The 14,938-nt window shown below is 39.5% G+C and overlaps 1 protein-coding gene and 1 long non-coding RNA gene across 5 annotated transcripts in view; one reads left to right on the top strand and one right to left on the bottom strand.

Annotated features, from left to right (window-relative positions):
• Positions 1 to 14,938, top strand: part of LOC142391332 (uncharacterized) — a 397,679-nt gene that overhangs the window by 32,449 nt on the left and 350,292 nt on the right. The window lies entirely within an intron of this gene.
• The window catches only part of dmd (dystrophin), a 215,905-nt gene that overhangs the window by 25,224 nt on the left and 175,743 nt on the right, over positions 1 to 14,938 (bottom strand). For 2 of the 4 annotated variants that reach the window (XM_075477435.1, XM_075477433.1), the window contains exons 1-5: positions 11,271 to 11,500; positions 3,788 to 3,849; positions 2,361 to 2,435; positions 1,412 to 1,613; positions 1,232 to 1,317 (exon numbers count right to left, since the gene is read on the bottom strand). In XM_075477435.1, coding sequence (XP_075333550.1) covers positions 1,232 to 1,317; positions 1,412 to 1,613; positions 2,361 to 2,435; positions 3,788 to 3,849; positions 11,271 to 11,290 — 445 coding nt within the window. In that variant the 5' untranslated portion in view covers positions 11,291 to 11,500. Of the gene's footprint in view, positions 1 to 1,231; positions 1,318 to 1,411; positions 1,614 to 2,360; positions 2,436 to 3,787; positions 3,850 to 11,270; positions 11,501 to 14,938 lie in introns of those variants that run through there. The other 2 variants (XM_075477434.1, XM_075477432.1) reach the window with 1 other exon arrangement.

Below are 14,938 nucleotides of genomic sequence, written 5' to 3'. Positions count from 1 at the left end.
GCTTGATGAAGAAAAAAAGTATAAATGAAAAAGGAATCACGAGTACAACAACTAAGTATTCAGCCCTACGAGTGTCTGCTAGATTTAAGGTTGCTGCTCATATATAAACTCACAGTAAGATGCACAAACAGCTAGGCCCATTGGCCAAAGGAAAAATGATTTGAAGCACTAAGCACTAATACTTCTTTGTGCTTCATTGATCGATACATTTTCAATCGGAGTAGTCCGTTTCTGTGATTGCTCCATTGGTGTTTTGTCCCCAGTTTTTAAGCACTACTTCCCTATGATGATTTAATTATGGCTGTCAACATACTGAAATGCATTTACCAGAACTCAGAACTAAATGACTGTATATAGTGTTTTTATTCTTCAATCAGTTAATATAAACATTTTTAATGTTAAAGACGTTATAGAACATAAAAAATAACGCCACAGTTACTTTGCTGAGTAACTAATTACTTTTACAATGTGGTAACTGAGTTACTAACTCAATTACTTTTTGGGAGCTGTAACTAGTAACTGTAACTAATTACTTTTTAAAAGTAACTTGACCAACACTGCTAATATTAAAGCTGCAGTCTGCAACTCTTTTTCAAGAATAATGCCTGGAACTGTCCGGGGATTCTGAAAGTAGTACATTAAATACCCCAATACAAATAAAAAATTAGTTCTCTAGGTCCCCTATATGTCCCGCTAGGTCCCTCCAAAGCCAGCAGGTTTGTTTACAAAATTGCAAACTGGACCGGTAAAAGGTAACCAATCAGGTTACGAGCTGGGCTCTGCTGCCTGTCAATCACCGATTGTGCACGCGCGATACAAGGTAGGCTCGTCCCCACGCTTATTTATCTAGACTATTGAACTTCATTACAGGCTAGTCTACTTACTGTGTCTTCCATGATCGCAAATGACAGGTGAGTTGATGAATGAGGAGTCGTGTAGGCGCATCTGGCGTGCATGTAGACGTGCACGAGTTCTCATGTGTTTTGATGGGGCGGGACAGGAAGTTGAATAACTTTTTATTTTTCGGTTAAAAAATAAGCATTTCTTGCATTTTGCGACTACGGAGGTCACCGTTTTCAACTTCAAGCGTTCTGATAGATCATGTTAACTCTTAAAATGCCAAAAATTAGGACTTTACGTATGACAACAACAAATCTTGCAGACTGCAGCTTTAAGGGGCGTTTCGAACATACAACCTCGATCAACAAGCTCTCCAACTGCATTCACTTACATCTGTATTTGTCCTCCAGGTGAGCCTTGCAGAGTGAGATTACTCCAGTTTTGAAAGACAGGGTCCGGATCTTTCCACTGCGTCCACTGCCAAGTGAACAATTCAACACATTAGAGTACGATACACCTCCCTGACGAACATTGAAAACTCCTGTGCGTGTGCCGACTGTGCTTTACGTACGTGTCATAGACATTGAGCAGCCAGTTGAGACACATATCTACGGACAGCGGGACATTGACCAGGTGAGAGTGGCTCTGCTCTAGCTTCTGGTACAGGCTAGTCAGACAGGTGACCAGCTGGGAGATGTCCAGCAGCTGCTCATTCTGCTTCAAACTGTGCTGCTCAAACACTTCACAGGCTGCTGGCATGCTCAGGAGATCCACTGAACACAGAGAAAAGGCCATGGTTAGTTAGCTGGAAGACACACACACACACACACACACACACACACACACACACACACAGAAAGGCAGTTGAGCTGAGGTTGTCCATAAATTGTACTAAGACTTAGACTCATAAGTCATCATTTGTCATTTTGTCATTTATTTAAAACAGGGACAATGCACAAAAGCATTAATCGTGAGAGAAGAGATGCCTTGTGCCAGTCTGTAGCAACATTTGCTAATTTCCACCTGTAGTCCCTGGGCACTTAAGGTAAAAACAGATTAAGATTGTAAAATATGACAGATAAAAGTAATATGCAGGCGATAATATTTTAAAATAGACAAAATACACTGGCAAAAAAGAAAAAAGAGAAAGAAAACAGGAAACAAGGCCGCCAAAATCATGAAGTGCACAATAAGGATCAACAGCACATACTCTCTCTTACGCTCATCACACATTCAAACACAAGCACACACACAGATAACAGTCACCAGTGGGTTTGGGGGGTCTGTGATGTTTTCTGGAGCATTTTTTATCATATTGTCTGAAAACCTCCTCACGACCCCATTGCACCCACTAAAGTAGAACGTTTGGAAAAAAAATGAAATCTTTTAGTCCATTGTAGAGGGTGTAGCAAGAGGAAATGTCTGACCAAAAGAAGTAAATGATGAGAGTTACTTCTATTGGATTCTGACAATCCAATCAACCATCAGCCCCCACACATATACATGGAGAGTGTACTTACAGCAGAGAGCTTTCTGCAGGCGTCTGAGCTTCATGGCTGTGCGGTAGGCTGAGAATCGGACATTGTTCAGGTCAGCTGTTGGTAAAAAAAATATATATATGGGGTTTATCATTTCAAACAGACCTATGCTCCTGCTCGACCACCACATTCCTCTCAGTTATGCCATCATTACACACAAGGCGGTGCCTGTGCGGACTAATCTCATTTGTGGCTCCACAAGCTACCAAGTATTATCAGAGCAGTAGCGTCTACCTTTAAGAATCTCTCAGAGGCTCTTCACAAAAAACCTCCTCTTATAACACCTCTAAGACCCTAACGCACCGAACCTGCTCTAACTTCTGCTTACACCTACGTCATTTAGATAGATTTCTATTGATTTAGCACTCAATGTATAGAACAGGGGTTCTTACTGTGCTGAAGCTTAAATATTGTTCTGTAATTTGTTAGGTGCTTTGGGTAAAAGTGTCGGCTAAATGACTTCATGTACAGTAAATGGAATATACATGTTTTTGGTGCCTGTACTATGCTTTGTTTCAACTCCAGTGATATTCAGTAGTGGAACGTAGGGCTGGGCGATATGGGAAAAAGTCGTATCACGATATTTCTTTGAATATCAGTCGATTTCGATGTATATCGCGATATAAAACAAATCACTATTTTGTGAATTTTAAATGTTCCCTGTTACTCTTAAGTGAGATTTGAAGATCTCAGAAGCTTAATTTTGAATTAAATATTTATTTTCTGTCAAAGTAACATATTTTACAGTGTAGCCCCTCGTCTTTATATTGGGGTAGATATAAATCCTGACACAAACAAAGACACTTCTTACCTCGATATCATATACACACAATATGTTTTTAAAGTAACATGAGATATATATATATATATTTTAAGCTGTTTGGCTTCCCGTACAGTTGTGGGATTTAACACAACTGTCATAAAAACACATCTCTGTGTGAGCCGTGCACATGTGCGACCAAACGTACTAACTTGTTGTTATGTTAAAAGGGCCACAAAGACACTATTCTGTTTCAGGCACAGGAATGTGCATAACAAAGGGTCAGTGTACTTCAAAATGTCAGAGTCACATAGTTTTGAGGTTCACAAACTTCTCTCGTGATGTTTTAAGTGTGGACCAAGACACCATGAATTTTACATGATGGTGTACAGGAGAGCTCACCGAGTTACACTGTTACCAGCCTGCTGGGGCTAAATTAAGTATACTTTCAGAACTTTTTAGCAACTTTTTCTTTCTTTTTAAAATAAATAAAAACCTAACAAAATATCTAGCGGCTTTTCCAACAAAGCTATTTCACTCTGCATTGGAAACAACTTGTTGTGCTGACCTTCCCCGCTGTAAATTTACCCGTTTCCTTTCAGGACCAAAGCTCCCGTCCAATGTGAAAAGATGCTCAATTTCGTCTTACCTAGAGATTGGTAGAGCTCAGCCATCTTGGGATGGTCCCAGCATGTCGTCTGGGTCTGGTGGCTGGAATGGGACAAAAAGGATACACAACATTGACATGCTGAATAAAACTCACAGACTATACCCTCTGCCAAAATAGATTATTGGGGTTGGCTGATACATCAGTCCAAATGTTAGTATCGTGTAGATACCCAGATCGGTATCTGTAAAAATTTGCTTATTGGCTAGTAGGCAACAACATACATTGAAGCTCAACTTTCCAACTTTTCAAAAACTAAGCTGAATTTTAGCCCATTCAATGTAAGCTATTGTTATCATTTATGTTAGGCTACTATCATGTTAACATGATACAGCATAGTCTTAAATGGAAATAGCTGAAATAACAAAATAACAATAACATTCATAATGTTAGATAAAAACCTGTTTAAGCATTTTTTTAAGAAAAATAAATAAATACATTTTTAATCCAACATTTGTGAACTCACACAATTCTATTTGGCATACAAAAAGAGTGAACAACAATTAAGAACATTTTAATGCTATATAGAATAGAATAGAAAAGAAAAATACTTTATTTATCCCCCAATGGGGGAAATTCAAAATATAAAACCATGGCTTAGAATTGTTTTGTTTTGACAGTTGAAACTTCTTTCACATTGTTCATCAATAAATCAACAAGCCTACATATTGCTTGTTTTGCAAATAATGAGTCTGATTTCCTATTACTCAGCTTGTTTAAAGCATGCAAACATTTGCAATGTATGTTTTAATAAAATCTTAAAACAAAATACACACACAATACTGAGGTGAGAGCAGTGTGAACGTTATGTTATGATGACTGCATAGGATTCTAAATACAGTGGCCATAGGAGGACAAAAATGCATTTATGTTATTACATTTGCAAAATTCCATTAATAGGCCAGTCCGTCTCTGAAAAAGGCTGCGCAACAGCATCCAAACCTACCAGTGGCCAAAAAAGTCATTACATATGTACACGCCACAGAGAATGAACAGGGAGAAATAAGATTGACAATGTTGAAGTCTGTTGCAGGAGGTATGGAATACATTACAGACATATTTTGTAGGGCCATAAAAAAAAAAAAAGAGACGTGACGGGCTGTATTACTTAAAAATTATACATACATTTCAGTTTGCTTACCTACAATAGCAACCATACTTTCTTAAAAGAATAGAGATGGAGTGTAATTAAGGGTCAGATGAGGTGTCTTATGAAATGTTGTTGTCTTCATGCTTCCATCTGTCAAATATTCAGTGCATATAAATATAAATCTCAATGTCTTGCATCCTCATGTTAATATTCACGTGGACGAAGCTTCATTTAAGTTAATCAATACGCTCAGACTGATTCAAATGAATTTCATTTGAACTTTCAGTGAAAAGCGTTAACATGAGCATCCTCAGTATTGTAAATACAGTACATTGAATACAACTTATGTGTAATACTGGCCAGTACCTGGCCAGTACTCTGGCTGTACAGTGCAGGTATAGCAATCTTTGTAAATTCAAGATGTCTGTTCACACCGCGGCTCCGAGGTTCTCATCTGCTAAAAAAGTGTCTTTACAACCGACTAAGCCCATAGATCTTAAGCTCTAAAATCTGCAAGAATTGGTTTATTCTCTTCCTTCCCTCAAAGTTGGAAAGCAAAGTTCACAGTACCTTGTTAGTCTTGGCTAATCAAAGCTAGTCGGGTTGGCTGTGCTCCTTGAGCTTGCATATTGTGAGATTAGTATTACAACAGCCTGCGCAGTTTTTCAAATTGCTTGCGTCTTTTCACGTTAAACGCCACCGAGAATAAGAGGTGACGTACCCAGGCACCTTTAGCGGGAAATTTAGGTCCATATTACGATCGAGAGAGTTCACCTGTTATTCTAGAGGCTGTTTATTTATTACCTGGCACCGCTTTTTGACACAGACTGTGATGTCATAGGCTCAGTTGTTGCCAGGCTACAAACAAAACATTTCAATTCCTTCATGGCGATTTCCAACTTAGTCTGCTGTACTTCGAACCTTTCAGTTAACCCGCTCCACTATAGAAAACAAAAACTTGGATTTATTCCATGCGAGACATGTCCAAATTCTAGCCGGGGGGCAAATTATGGGGCACAGTCAGATTTTCTACGGCCGAATTCTTGTGTCCAAAAATTGCATTATTTTAGTAAATCATACACATGCAATTCCTCTTTACACCTAACGGTGGAAGAACTACTTAATAATTCTGCCTAGCTGGCCGTCGCTTCCGGTAGAGATAAAATTACAATATTTTTTCAATTGAAAACAAAAACAACTGCCAAGTAAATGTACAAATCAAGGCCTCTGGAACCAAGCTAAAACTTTTTCAGAAACACCTGTCGGTTAAGACTGACTTTAAGTAAAAAATATTTCATTTTCTCGGTAGTACACCTTTAGGTATTCTCGACAGCTAGTGTTTTATGTTATCTAACTTTCTAGATGGGAAAGAAAGCCAGAACAAGTTTGTTCACAGTTGAATTCCTTATATTTGGTTACATTGCTATTTAAATACCCCTCATACCAATGCTATGCTGACAATAGCCAGCTCTGTCACTCCCACCTGACGACCACACGGTCTCAGCACGAATCTCAGACCGTCTCTCTGACATATCGAAATGGATGAAAGCCCATCACCTCCAACTAAACCTCTCTAAAACCAAACTGCTTGTCTTCCCAGCCAAACCAACCATACACAACAGCATCTGCATCCAAACTGAATCCCTAACTCTTGCTCCATCAAAGGTAGCTAGAAACTTGGGTGTCATGATTGATGACCAACTAACCTTCAAAGATCACGTTGCTTCCGTTGCTCGATCGTGCCGCTTCGCATAGCTAAACATAAGAAAGATCAGGCTGTACCTAAGCCAACACGCCACCCAGCCCCTGGTGTAGTCTATGGTCATCTCCCGCCTTGACTACTGCAACTCTCTTTTAACTGGTCTCCCAGCCTGTGCTGTGAAACCGCTGCAGATGGTCCAGAACGCGGCGCCTGGTCTTTCGATCATCCGAAAAGAGCACACGTCACCCCTCTGTTCATTGAGCTCCACTGGCTACCCTTAGCCGCCCGCATCAAATTCAAGCCTACAAAGTCCTTAATGGAACGGCTCCCATCTATTTGAATGCTCTCGCAAAGGCTTATGTCACAACTCAGACACTCCGGTCGTCACAGGATTGTCGTCTAGCAGTGCCTACACCAGGCACAAGACCATCCAAACTCTTTTCATGTGTCGTTCCACAATGGTTGAATGACCTACCGAGCGCTACCAGAACAGGGGCGTCCCTGAATATCTTCAAGAAACTCTTGAAGACCCAGCTCTTCAGAGAGCATCTCCTACCTTAGCACTTACCCTACACTCCCTCTACTACACTTTCTCTTTCTGTACTTCCCTCTATGCCTGCACTCCATCTCTACACTGTCACCTGTGACAGAGTCTGACTTGTGGTTTCCTTCTACGTAGCTTATTGTTAGCTTTGATGTTAGCTGTAATGTTATATCCTCATTTGTAAGTCGCTTTGGATAAAAGCGTCTGCCAAAGGCATAAACAACCATTAATTATTCACAGCTACTGCCTTATTGAAAATAAAATGGTTTTAAAACAGTGTACTTACGTACAATTGTTATAGTTCAAAATGATGTCAGCAGCGACTGTTGGCCCTTGGACATTTTCAGATCATGGCCCTCTGAAAACCGCTGTAGCTGCTGTTGCATGTCGTAGTGGAATATGCATTCAGTTCCTCTGCCCTGCATCCATCAGGCAAATCGGACCACATACTGGTTATTCTCACTTTGAACTGAACTCACTGTTCAGCCGCAACTTGTGACCACAGAGACTGGTTGCAGGGAGCTGAAGATTCTCCGTGGGGATTGCTTTGAGTCCACAGACTGTAATGCACTCAGTGAGCCACTCTCTCCGTTTGTCTACTTGCGGGTACTCCTGATGGTTCTTCTTACTTTGTTAATTGAATGCTTTCCAGTTGAACAGTTCTGTTCTGTTGTTGGGAAAACTTATAGCTGTGTGAATAAGATGTATGAAGAGGAATCTGGTCACTGAAACAATGCTGCGGAAAGTTACCTGCACCCAGTCTTCTGGTCAGTCTTGTCCACTACACTGAACTCTAAGGGCCACTTTTGGTGTGTTGACATTGCATATGTTATTTGTTGTTATGTTGTAAATAAATATGTCATACAATTATTTAATAGTGTTAATGTATAATTAATCACAGTAATAAATTGTACACATGCATTATTACAAGTTAAGCGGCGTACATCTGCCTGGTTCATCACTGCTATTGAGAAAGCATTTCTTGCATTTTCCTTTGCAGGTAACTATATCTATACGGTATATATCTGTATAAAGAGAGTGTTCTTGGTGGAACTGGAGGAATAGCTTCTTTATGTTAGTATTTATTGTAATAAATTGCTCACCAGAGACCTAGATTTTGATAACACATAACATACTGGAACACAAAGTATGATATACTGTAAAGTCGCTTGCAGTAGGTTGTAGGGTAGGAAGTGCTTACAAGACACTGGAAATAATGATTAAAACTGGACTTTTAAAATGCAAGTAAATCAGTAACCCCCTTAAATCAGTAACCGTTTTTTTTTTCCTCCCCTCCTTAAATATCAATGGCAAAGTTCCTGCGGTCCGAAAGCACCTTTATGTTGTACTGAGAGGCAGTTTAAATATTAAAAAAATGAAGCCAGAACAGCAAAGGCCTGTGGCTTCAATGTCAGAAGGTTCATTCCATAAGAGTTTCTAAACGCTGGAATTTATCCCCCCCCCAAAAAAAAAAAAAAACTAAATAAATCACAGATTAGGACTCTAGCATTCATCATACATGTCTGAGCACACCAGCATGCTATCAAGCAACTAATTCAATCTGAGTTTGTGTGAATGTGGTTTCATATCCAAAGGATCTATTTAGTCCAAGCACACACATTCCCGTGATCACATTGGTGCCAACAATCCTAATCAGTCAGTCCGCATCCTTAAGCTTCATGTCAACAGTATTCCACGTGTTATTGGTACAGAATAACCAGACTCGTGCTAAGATCGTGAGGAGACTGGGACCTCCATTGAACAGTATAAAAGTGCATTTAAGTACATATATTGCATTTAAAACGTGGGCATTCTTTCTCCACCGAAAGGAACATTTTAGATTATAGAAATTACAGGTGCATGTATGAGGTGCATGTAGTGGTTAGAGGGGGTCGTCCAATAACTGAAGGTTGGCGGCAGGGGCGGGGCCACAGGGGCATTGGCCCCAGCTGAAATCTGATTGGCCCCCTGACGTGCCCCTGTCCTGTCACTCGTCCGTCTTTTGTCCGGTTCAGTTCCCGTCACAAAAAACGAAGAATAATGCTGTTTTAGAGGAGTGAAATGTACAGTAGTCACCCACATGCAACTTTGTGTATGTTTGTGGGAGAGATGTTTTGAACTGACAGTATTTGTGAAAAAGTAAAAAGGTTTTAAAGCAATACAATGTAACTTCTCAAAAAGCCCACTATGGAGCTCCCCCTACAGGCTTGAAGGTAATGTACGGTTACACTGTCGTAAATACAACACCCTTTCGCTTTCACGTTTGTTGACGAACCGGCGAGGAGTCAGAAGGTGCAAGCTATGTCGACCAAGAAGGTAAGAGTAATCAAATGTACCTGGGAGCGTGAGAGGGGTCTATTTGTTTTTGCGGTAGGTGTGCCAGAAAGCAAGTCAAAGTACTTCCTCACAGCTCCCGGGCCGGTCCAGCAAAGTTACATAGCGCAGTTTTTCCAACTCGGACCCCCGAAGGGCATAGGAGACAGGCCAATCGTAATATTAAAACTCATTCCAGCCGCACAATTTTTTTCAAGCCGTTATTTTAAGGTAGAAATGTTACATAGTATTCTTTAAAAAATGAAATAAAATGCTGGATTTTCTCACATGCTGTGTGTGTTTGAGAGCATTTTGTCTATGTACAGTAAAAATGCATGTAAAATTGGTTAGGAGTTTTTTGTTTTTTTTTAAATTACGTGTTTAATTAAGTGTTTGAACATGGTGTGACTGGTGAAATGTATATACAGTACCTTACCAAAACAGGGAATTGTGTGCAAGGGTGTTGGACAAATACTTGGCCCCTCTATGAACACTGTGGCCCCTTGCTCAGAAATATCCTAGATCCGCCACTGGTTGGCGGTTGGATTCTCACTCTCGCCACTCAAAAAGATTGGTGAAACTGACAGCTGGAGGGCAGTCAGTCCACCTCCATGTCCCTTGAGCAAGGCACCGTACCCGCATGCTCCCCGTGAATGGCTGTCTCTATGAGTGTGTGACCCTGTGCATGTGCATGTGTCAACAGGTGCCAACCTGGGTGGCTTAAAAGCGGAGGTATGCATGACAATAAATATGATCTTAATCAGTGGTTCGACTCCCGGCTTCTTGAACGTTGCCTACCGATGCATGAAGAAGGAAACTCTGTGGCCGATGCGGACGTGCTGTGTGAGTGAATGGGCTAATGTGGCATGTGGTGTGAACGCGCTTTAAGTGGTCAGCTGGACTACAAAAGCCCCACACAAGTACGGTCCATTTTACTGTGTACCTTCCTGCATGCACCGTGCAAAGCTCACTAACTCAGACACGGGCACTCTCGCTTTGCTCGGGAGGCGACCAGGTGTGCACCTTCCAGTAAGCGTTTGGGACTGCAAAGGAATGTACCACTGGTGCATCAATGGCTTTCCTATTAAAGCTATTCTCTCTCGGGAAAAGCTCAGCAAACGTTATTTCGTGCGAGAAGAACACGTATATATAAATACAAATACACAAATACCACATATGAGTCATATACGCACGCAGCAATGAGCTGTGTTTGCTAGAGTTTGATGCCTTGCTCTGCAGATTCCGTTAGCTTCGTTTCATTCCAATATGGCAGCAAGAAGCCAGAAACGATGAGGAGACAGGGGGGTCGGAGAGTCTCACTCACCGTAAGCCTCGCCTGGTTACTCGTTAGGATAACAACGACGACTTGCCATTAGCCCACTTTCTATTTCGTGGGTTAAGAAGAACAGCACCGTGCTCCCTACAATAGACTTAATAACAATGCAAACGCTCAGTCAAAAATATTTGTTGCTGAACGATTCGTGCTCGACCAAAAATGCATTATATACGCTATGCTACGATAATTCGACAAGTATTCTGGATATTTACAGCCAGTGTCATCCTAAGAAATGAAAATAAGGCTGTCCACATTCCTGAATGTGTTCATTATTTTCTATTTTTTTTAATTATTTGAGGTCTATGCTAGCACATTTTCAAAACAAGTAGCTACTGTGGTGTTTTTTTTTGCGGACTGACAGCATCTCAAGCTTACTGCCTCCATTGCCAATGTGTTGCCTGTTTGAACAGATTTTCTGCATGAGGAACACAGTCCTCACCGCCACACCAGAAACATTCCCCGGCCCTTAGTAGTACTCACTTTCGAAGCTGCTCCCGCATCGCCGCAAACCAGCAGAGCCCCCCGAGAACGGAGGAAATGAACTGATTCGAGGTTTTTTGGAAAAGAAAAAAAAAAAAAAAAAAAAATCCAAACACCGACTGGTTCCGTGATCCAAACGGGCGTCCTATATAATCACCGGAGAGAGTCGCTGGAAACTACCGTGAGGGGGTTGTGTTCCTCGGCGTGTTTTGTGTATTCCTCTCTGCAAGTAGCAGCAGTGGGATTGCAGAGGCAAGGCATCAGATCTTTTTTTTTTTTTTTTTTTTTTCACGGGACTACAGGAAAGACTTATTTCCACCTAACCATTCAAAATAAGAGCTCGACTTTCAGCACGAGGGTACTGTGCTGGTTTTCCCATTATTTTTCAGAATTGAAAAACAAAACAAAATAAATAATAATAAAAAAAATTTCACTAGTAATATTATTTTTATATTATTTTTTTAATATTTTATATTATTATATTATTTCTACTTTTTCAATAATATATATATATATATATATATATATATATATATATATATATAAATACATATATGTATACATATACATATATATACATATATGTATACATATATATATACACACATACACATATATATATATATCTATATGTATACATATAGATATATATATACACACATACACACATATATATACACACATACACATATATATATATCTATATGTATACATATAGATATATATATACACACATACACATATATATATATATATATATATACATATATGTATACATATATATACACACATACACACATATATATCCACACATACACATATATATATATCTATATGTATACATATAGATATATATATACACACATACACATATATATGTATACATATATATGTATATATATATATATATATACATATATGTATACATATATATACACACATACACACATATATATACACACATACACATATATATGTATACATATATATATATATATATATATATATATATACATATATATATAAAAAAAATAGTTTCAGGGTAAAAGTAAAAAACAAATCCCAGTTTGCATTATTCACTTAAGCTCTTTGGCTTTTGGGAGTTTGCATACAAAAATCTCAATAAAGTTCAACTGTGTTCATATCTCTGACAAACTACCACAGAAATGGTGAGGAAGAAACAACTTCGTAAAGAAAGTAGAACACAGATTTGTACATTGAGAAAAGAAGGATACACCGAGAGAGAAATTACAAAACGACACCTAGGCTGTCCAACAAGAAGTTCACTTCACTCTAAAGAGACGAGAAAAAAGTGGAGGTTATGATAGAAAAAGGTCCGGAAGAAAGAGGGTAACAACAAAAGCAGAGGATACACATATCATGTTCACCAGTGAGAGAGATCAGCTCCACAAATAAGGGAGAAAAATCAATACGACGAGGTCAAAACCCTGACAAAACTCTGACAACTGTGAAAAGGCGTTTGAGGAAGGCTGGTCAGAAGGATTGGGTATCTGCAAAAAAAAAACACTACTTCATCCACAGAACAAGAAAAAAGAGATATAAGTGGGAAAATCACTCAAAAATTGGACCTATGATGGATGCAAGTTCTCCAGAACAACAAATGCAAGTTTGAACTATTTGGTTCCAATTGCAGAGACAATGTCCACAGACAGAATGGTGTATATATACTGTATATATATATAAAATTAAATGTATATGGGACTGTTCTCAGTTAAGCTCACTGTTTGAAAGTCTAAAAGGGTGATGAACTGTTATCCAAAGATGTCAGGTTTTCAAAATTCTAAAAAGTAAAGAGAAGATAGGCCAATGGCCTTCTGCAGTACACAGATACAGCTGGAGTTTAGGGTTGGAACATGGATTTGCAGTAAATAGTTTGTACCCAGTATGATAGATATTTCTTTTTTGTGTTATATTATGGCCATAGATGTGACCATAGATGTGAAAGGCCATTCAGTATCTCCCACTTATAGTCCGTGTAACTGCATTGCTGTCGTGTTTGATGGAAAACCACGTGTAATAATAACCAGGGTTATTTGCTAGCTAGTCGACACAACCTTGGAGGAACAAATTTATTCTGCAAGTGAAATTTGTACACAAAGTAATGCGACTCCAGAGGTCCCCTCCAAAAATGTTCAAATTAAGTTTACAGTATTAATAACGTTTCATGATTGTTTAAATTGCGTCTCTTTCATTATGCGACTCGTAAACCTGGGAATAAGGATTACAAAGATGAGTTATGAATCAAGTTTCATCGAAACGAAAGTAATGGACCATCAATTGCATGCCAATATAACCAGCCTCCTCAGGTCAGAATGACACCTCACTTTTTTTCCATGTCATGCTCAGAGACTATTATAGTCAACTGAGCAGCACAAAAAGTCAATTGCCCCCTTCTGCCATTTACATACTGAACCAGTTGTAAACTATTAATCTGTTCATCACTTTTCTATATCCACGTCACCCAATTCAGGGTCATAGAGGACCTGGAGCTTATCCCAGCTGCCATTGGGCAAAAGGCAGGGTACACCACTGCAGAAATAAGCATCCTTGGTGTAGCCTTGGTGGAGTTACTCAGGAGGTCATGGGAGATATTTTTCCACAATGACTTTTTTTTTTTGTCGTTTCATTTTGTTCCTGCTTTAGAGCAAAGCTGAAGGACAGCACCAACAGAAGCGAGAGTAGTCTACATGTAGGAGAAAGGATAGGGAAGGTTTCCGCATATTTTAGAGACTTACCCCAAGGGGCAGCAATACGTAACAACAAGTGGAACTGGTGTACAGAGAAACAATGGAGAGCACACGCATAACCATGATAGAATCCTTGTTCATCAAGTGCATTGTGATGTCAACGCAGTCCTAAGGCCTTTTATCCTGGAGTGAGAATGATAATATAATAGGTTGAATGTGTGTGATAGAGGAAAAAGCACTGCATAGCCTGTAATACTGTATGAACTAAGAAGTGCTTTATGAGCATATAAGTGTAAAAGCACTTTGAGTGGCTAGAAAAGTCATATACGAGTACAGTCCATTCACCATTTAGGACATTCATTCTATTCCATTAAACTGATTAAATCTGGCCATAACAACCCATGTCTGAATGGGCTTGTTGGTGCTTTTCCAGTTTACGGTGGCTATCTTACTATGCCGAGTCAAGTGACAGATTATATTTCACAAAGACCTAAGACAGTGGTGAAAAAGTGTCCAAGTGGACATCTGCTGTTGGACGTTAAGTCAAAGCAAAAGTACCCATACCAATGACATACCGAGGCATCTTTTACAGATTCCCATTCAAAAACCCCTCAGTGTCTTTCATGAAATACCAAATTCCAATTATGGTGTCATTGGCTCGTCACTTGTCAGTTCTGCTGTGCGACTACCACTATTACTGGCTTGGAGGCTAATTCTGCCTCTAAATTTACAAACAGGTGCCCCAGTTTTAAGCAAATGGGGCATCAGTCTTCCCTTTGAATGAGCAAGATGAACGGGGCTAAAGATACACGATTTTATCCAGTTAACCATCAATTATCCGCGTCCTCAACTTTCTCGTCAACATTGCAGCGACTTGTCAATTTTTTTTATTTTTTTTATGGCAAATGGTCAGCACCATACTAAACACACTAAATCCAGTCCATTTGATGCTTTTCATGA

This window comes from Odontesthes bonariensis, chromosome 11 (assembly GCF_027942865.1).
Source record: "Odontesthes bonariensis isolate fOdoBon6 chromosome 11, fOdoBon6.hap1, whole genome shotgun sequence".
In the NCBI taxonomy this organism is placed as follows: domain Eukaryota; kingdom Metazoa; phylum Chordata; class Actinopteri; order Atheriniformes; family Atherinopsidae; genus Odontesthes; species Odontesthes bonariensis.
The sequence above is the reverse complement of the archived record's forward strand: the minus strand, read 5'-3'. Positions and strand labels throughout refer to the sequence as shown.